The sequence below is a fragment of the Poeciliopsis prolifica genome, unplaced genomic scaffold (genome assembly GCF_027474105.1).
Source record: "Poeciliopsis prolifica strain line A6 unplaced genomic scaffold, Auburn_PproV2 SCAFFOLD044, whole genome shotgun sequence".
Taxonomy (NCBI): Eukaryota; Metazoa; Chordata; class Actinopteri; order Cyprinodontiformes; family Poeciliidae; genus Poeciliopsis; species Poeciliopsis prolifica.
In genome coordinates, this window is record NW_026562419.1 from 1,897,501 (window position 1) to 1,904,193 (window position 6,693).

Sequence of the window (6,693 nt, forward strand, 5' to 3'; positions counted from 1 at the left end):
AAAATATCACTCATGTCACTGCTGGCAGGAGATGAAACTTTAACATCTGCATGTTAAAGGTGTGTGTGTGTGTGTGTGTGTGTGTGTGTGTGTGTGTGTGTGTGTGTGTGTGTGTGTGTGTGTGTATTAGAGAGAGTTTATGTGGCCTTTGAAGAGTTTTTCTGGTGTTTAAATGCTTTTATAATTCACGGGTCCAAAATGACCCATAAGACAATCCTTGTACCCTAGTGGTGAACAGCCCACATAGAAATATAAATAAAAACAAAGTATCACTTTTTCTAATGATGGGATCAATTTAGGAAAACTCTGAAAATTTCAAGTTGAAAAAGATAGTTTAGGGTATTTTTTCTACAGGTGAAAATGTTAATGGGTCTTTTGACCCACAAGACAAAACAAAGATTAAATGTTATAATTCATAACTACCTGTAACTTTTACTTTTAATATAACTCATTAATGGCTTCATGTTTTGGTTTGTTTTTCCTTTGACTGGCTGCTAATAACAGGACAAACTGGTTGGCTTTGACAAAATGGCCGCTCTGCTTCCTCCTCCATATTAAACTAATTTGCATTTTGTACAGTCAAAACATCTCAGGCCACATATTGAACTTGGCTTGAATAAAACAAAATACAACAATGTTTTAAAGGATTTTTATTTACAAGAGTCAAAGATTAACATCAGTTCACATTAAACATAAAAAAACATTTATTGATGCAAAAAACATAAACAGAATGGAAAATACTAAAAATAATAATTTTTCTAATTTCTTTGGTTTAGAGGATCAAACCAAAGAGCCATTTGATTTCTGAGATGTTAGAATAAAGTATAAAGAGCTCAGTTTTATTCAGTCTATAACTTTGCAGCAGCCATTTATTCCTACATTAAACAGCCATATTAAGACTCAGTTCAATGAATTATAAAAAGTCTCATTGGTTTGATAATATAAATGTCAGTGCAAATGGACTTTTCTCAATATGAACAGAACTTTGGCCCAGAGTTAGATAAAGTTCAGTGACTCTGATTCACTTCATCATAAATCAGGTTTTCTCAGCCTGGGACTTTAAAACTCCTTGTCCTGCATTTTCTCCCTGCTTCCGTTTTCCTGACTCAAATGAACAAGTGATTCATTGATTCACCAGGCTGAAGAAGCTCCAAGCCTCCACTGGTTCAGTGTTGGTGGAAGAGACATGACTCATCACCGCCATGTGGAAAAGTAATTATGAACACAGTCTTTATTCTTACCAGACCATAATTCATATTCATCAACAAAACGTCTTGTAGGACATTCTTACAAGGCACAAAGCTGGCTTTGTCTTAGACAGACAGTCTGATGAACCAGAAGAGGAAGTAAACATTTTTAATCACCAAGCAAACATTGATAAAACAAGAAGAGTGAGTAGCGTTCCTAATATTAAAGCAAACATCCAAAGAACAGTTAATAATGTAACAAAAAAGAAAAGGTCATGAAAGCATAATAATATGAAACCCTTTCAGATGAACTCATGATTAAATGAACTTAGATTATAATTTTTCCAACAGGAGGAAATAATAAATATACAGAACTACTGAACATGGAAGAAAAGATGAACTAATGAATTCACTGCTGATTCATGAATTGAAAAACTCGACAGCAAGAAACTAAAATTATAATAAAATACATAAATGTTTGGTTATTCATGTAACAAGATTATGAACATTAAAAATTAGATTCACTGACAGAAATTAACAGAAATTAACTTGGGATGATCTTTAACTTACAGGATTCTTGTTCATTTTTTTAAGCTCAAGAAAAGATGATTAAATCTTTGACCTAATATGAATAACTTCCTTCTGGGTTTGATGCATTCAGTTTCTTATATTATTATACATATTTCTATTCTTGTAACAGTTTTCATACCAAATGGTTGAAGAGACTTTAGATCAGGTGGAAGATTCAGACTCTTTGGTTTTGTCCCAGATCCTGTAAAGGTATTTCTACTTCAGCTTCATTTCCTGAGTCGACATTTTCTCTGCGATCTATGAAACACAAAACATTTAATTAATAACATCATCTGATTGTTTGAGTTACATTATTATTAAGATGACTTGAAGAAAAACAGAATTATGTTTTTCTCAAACTGTCATTTTAGTTTTTCTAAAGAAAATTATCATCAATCAGCAAAAAATAAAGTAAAGCATTAAAGTTTTGACTTTTTCTGAAATTATTTGTTTCCAGATGTTTGTTGACAAAAATAAGACAATTCAGAAACCAAAGTATATTACAATAGTTGTTGCTCCAGCATTGAATAACTGGACACAACAGAAAATAGACAACAGTGAATATTTATCTTAACACACAATATAAATGAGGTGACAATATTTAATTCTCCTTATCAGTTTTTAACCGGTAAAAATGTTTCATCAACCTGATCAGACAGAAAAGCTACAATAAATAACAAAGATCTGAAGAGAAAAGGAAACTCATGATGGTTTAGTTTCTTGTTTTTTCTTTTCTTTCCATCAAACATCAATAGATATTGATTAATATATGAAACTTTTCATATTCATGTTTATCAAAAGTTTTGCTTTTCTTCCACTTCAGATCATTTTTTGCGATCTAGTAAAAACTATATTTTCTATCAATTGGAAATATGCATCTATGGAGATAATCATTAATTTAACAAAATCCTGCATGACTTAAAAAGACGATGACTGACTTACTTGTTCACGTCTCCGGCAACGTAGAACACAGTATGTGATGAAGATGAGTGCTGCTAGACCAACAACACCAACAAGAGCACCAATAATTCCAACAATAACTCCAGGATCAGTTCCTGTGACAAGAAAGAAAAATGTGTTTTAACATTCTGTTTTTGAATATTTTGAATTTAATTTTGCATATTTTTTTTTATTCATGAGATCAAAGTTGTACATCAACAGTCACCTCATCATTCAGGTGTTTTCACACACACACACACACCACACACACACACACACACACACACACACACACACACACACACACACACACACACACACACCACACACACACACACACACACACACACACACACACACACACACAGGTCTTCAGGTTTTATCTGCCAGCTGAACATCAACATGTTTTAACAGGAAAAGCCTGAAGATGAATATTCAACCCAATGAGCCTCAATGGCTGCAGGTAACAAAGAAAATCTGAAACTGAGTCAGAGGGCCAGTAACCACTGGTTACCTAGTTAAACATATTTACCTCTAGTATCAGTCAAGTTGCTTTGGGATCCATTTTTATCTGTTGAATAATTACATTAAGAGTTATAGACATCAATATATTTATTTAGTTTGTCTTAAATGATCTTAATTTTATAAAACTCACCAAGTATTAGAGTAACGTTTCCCTTCCTGACTTGTCTTTCCAGACTGGGAACAAAGCAAATATAATTCCCTTCATCCTCCTCGGTTACTTTGGTCAATTTGAGGGAAATGTTGCCTTTTTCAAACTCATCAGGGAACATGAAGGTTCGGTCATGGTACTCTGGGTCTGAAATTTCATTATCTTTAGCTCGACTGTGATGCACATGTATTTTTTGACCCTTTAATTTCCATTCAATCGTAAGTTTGTTCACATCAAATGGAGGCTCCAGATGACATGGCAGAATAACGTCGTCTCCAACCTTTGCATGTATCGGATCATGACCAACAACCTTCACTTCATCTGGAAGAATAAACAAAGATAAAAATAAATAATAATAATATTCCTGTTTGTTGTTCAGCTAATATTCATACTTATTCTCCTGTAGGATCTTTACAATTGTGAAACAATGAATCTAACCCATTAATAGAGGTTTTTCAAAATAAATTTTTATTTTTATACAAATGTATATCTACTCATTTTTTATTTACCTCAATAAAATTACTCATGTTTAACTCAAGTAAAATAACAAAACCATATAACTTACTGGAGAAAATAGCTGGGACCCTTTAACAGTCTTAACCTCTTGAGTTGATATGATGGTACTACATCGGAAACTCACTAAACTTGGCGGACGCATCAAACCTTCTGGAAATTTTATGTATTTTAAGATTGTCACAAAAGGAACTACATATACTGCTCATAAAAAATAAAGGGAACACTCAAATAACACATCCTAGATCTGAATGAATGAAATATTCTCATTGAATACTTTGTCCTGTTGTCTATTCCATTTGCACAACAGCAGGTTAAATTGATTGTCAATCAGTGTTGCTTCCTAAGTGGACAGTTTGATTTCACAGAAGTTTGATTTACTTGGAGTTATATTCTGTTATTTGAGTGTTCCCTTTATTTTTTTTTAGCAGTGTATATATCTATATATCTATATCTAATGACGTCAGATGTACCACTGAGTTGAATGGAGCCTTAAATTAAAATATCTACAATGATTTACTGACTATGTGAAACATTCATCCATCCATTTTCCGTCACCCTTCTCCCTAACGGGGTCGGGAGGGGCTGGTGCCTCTCTGGCTGCTTTCCAGGTGGGAGGCAGGGTCACTGGGGTCACCCTGGACAGGTCACCAGTCTGTCGCAGGGCAATACAGAGACAAACAGGACAAACAACCACACACACACACACACACACCTAGGGAGAATTTGGGAAGGCCAATCAACCTGACAGTCATGTTTTTGGACTGTGGGAGGAAGCTGGAGAACCTGGAGAACATGCAACATGCAAACTCCGTGCAGAAAGACCCCTGGCCGGGAATCGAACCCAGGACCTTCTTGCTGAAAGGCAACAGTGCTACCCACTGCACCACTGTGCAGCCCTATGTGAAACATATAAACAATTAAATATTGCCTAGTCATGAAGTAAATTCAAGATGTCTCCTTTTTAGTTTTGATTAGTCATAACTCTAATTAATCATATTATAATTCATGATATCTTAAATGCATTTTTGATAGGACATTTTGACTAGTGAAGATTAAATTATAGATATCTTACAAGCAAACAATGACTCAGCAAAACTAAATTAGATAATTTAGTCAAAATTCCTTTATCTTCAAATTAATTAGTGATCAACAGTTTTTTATGTCTGATGCTTGAATCTGATATTAATATTCTGACTAGTCAGAATGACATTACCATAAATAATAACTAATAATCAATGAATGATTTTTACCTGAGCCTCTCATCACTAGACTTCACTAAGTCTATATCTAAACAGTCTTAGTGATGCTGAGGTTCTTAGTCAGAATATCTTTGGTTTATTTAAATGTGGCTTGTTTGGTTTTATGCTGCTGTCCAAATTGTTGCTGCAGTATTTCAGCAAATGTTTGGGATCTTTGGAGAGCTCCAAATGCTGTGGTACCGTTTCTTTATATCAGAATATCTGGTTCTGACCCACAGCGGTGGGACCCACGATTTTGAAATACATCATATCTATGCACTATGAACGTTAATATCTGTTTTTAATTTGACAAAAAATAAATTAATTTAATTATTATTTGTTAAAATCTAAATACGTTTCTAATTGCTAGGATATTTTCTAGTTAAATAAAAACTTAAAATATGGTTTATATTAACACCTTAATGTAACATTATTGAAACATTAATGCATCTTTTCAATCTACATTTTTGCTGTAATAAAACTATTTTACATGGACATAATTAATGTTCCTGTCCCACAACTTGTTCAGCTCTCCTCCAGCAGATTTAATTTATTTAGCTGTTGCAAAGATTTATGACACTTATCTTTTATATTAATGATTAAAATGACGTGTATTTGTGTTACTTTGCGCTTATGTTCATTGATGACTGTTTTCCAGATCTAAATGCGCAACGTGACGCTCAAAATCATTCATAGAAAATATTATCTTAACATTAATAAAAACGTATTTTCTTTAGTCCTAATCCTAATCCTAATCCGGGAAAAGATGGACAGTTACACACAAATTCAGGAAATCATAAAGTGGTTATACAATATCACCACCACACTCTGTAACTTACACCACGTATCAAGTTGATGACGACTGGAAGAGTTTTACGTATCTGTAAAATATCTTAACTTACCTTGATTCGTCCCAGATATCTGACTGATCAAGAAAACCAACAAAACCTGAAGAAACATCTTCATTTCTACCAGAGAGCAGATTAATGATTCTCTTTCAGGGTTTGTAACGAGTTTTTGAAATGGCCGAGAGTTAAACCCAATGATACTTTCTCTTTTGATTCGTTTGTGTTTGCGTGTGTGTGTATGCAAAAACAATATATCAGGACAGAGGCCATCTGTCAGTCTAGCTATTTTACATGTGTGTGTGTGTGTGTGTGTGTGTGTGTGTGTGTGGTGTGTGTGTGTGTGTGTGTGTTCAGGCTTCCAGTTGCACAATCAGGAAGCAATAAAGCTTCAATATGGCTTAACATGAAAGTGAGACAGCAGCCATATGCTCTGCGTTAATTTATTATTTAATCATCAGTTTGTCTATTGAGTTCATAATTATGTAAAACCATCATCCACACAATGAATTACAGTTACATAGAGCATTTAAACACAGAACAACAAATACTAGAGATCATGTCAAAGTAAATCACAGTGATGAGACAGAATTAGTAACATCTGAAGGAAGTGAATAAAATGAATCATTTTTATAAACATTTATATGCATCATTCTGGTTGAGCTGCAAGATAAAGTGCCAGTCTGGGATGAAGACAAAGGTTTTGCTGAATGTTGTGTCAAAGC

General features: G+C 33.8%; 1 protein-coding gene across 1 annotated transcript; it reads right to left on the reverse strand.

Annotated features, from left to right (window-relative positions):
• Positions 1–1,973: 1,973 nt before the first annotated feature.
• Positions 1,974–6,271, reverse strand: LOC129376481 (CD276 antigen-like). The gene is made up of 5 exons (XM_055056098.1): positions 6,026–6,271; positions 3,352–3,690; positions 3,229–3,267; positions 2,700–2,812; positions 1,974–2,015 (listed from the first exon to the last, which is right to left on the reverse strand). The coding sequence occupies exons 1-5, from the start codon at positions 6,087–6,089 to the stop codon at positions 1,974–1,976; spliced, it is 597 nt and encodes a 198-aa protein (XP_054912073.1). The 5' UTR covers positions 6,090–6,271.
• Positions 6,272–6,693: the final 422 nt, after the last annotated feature.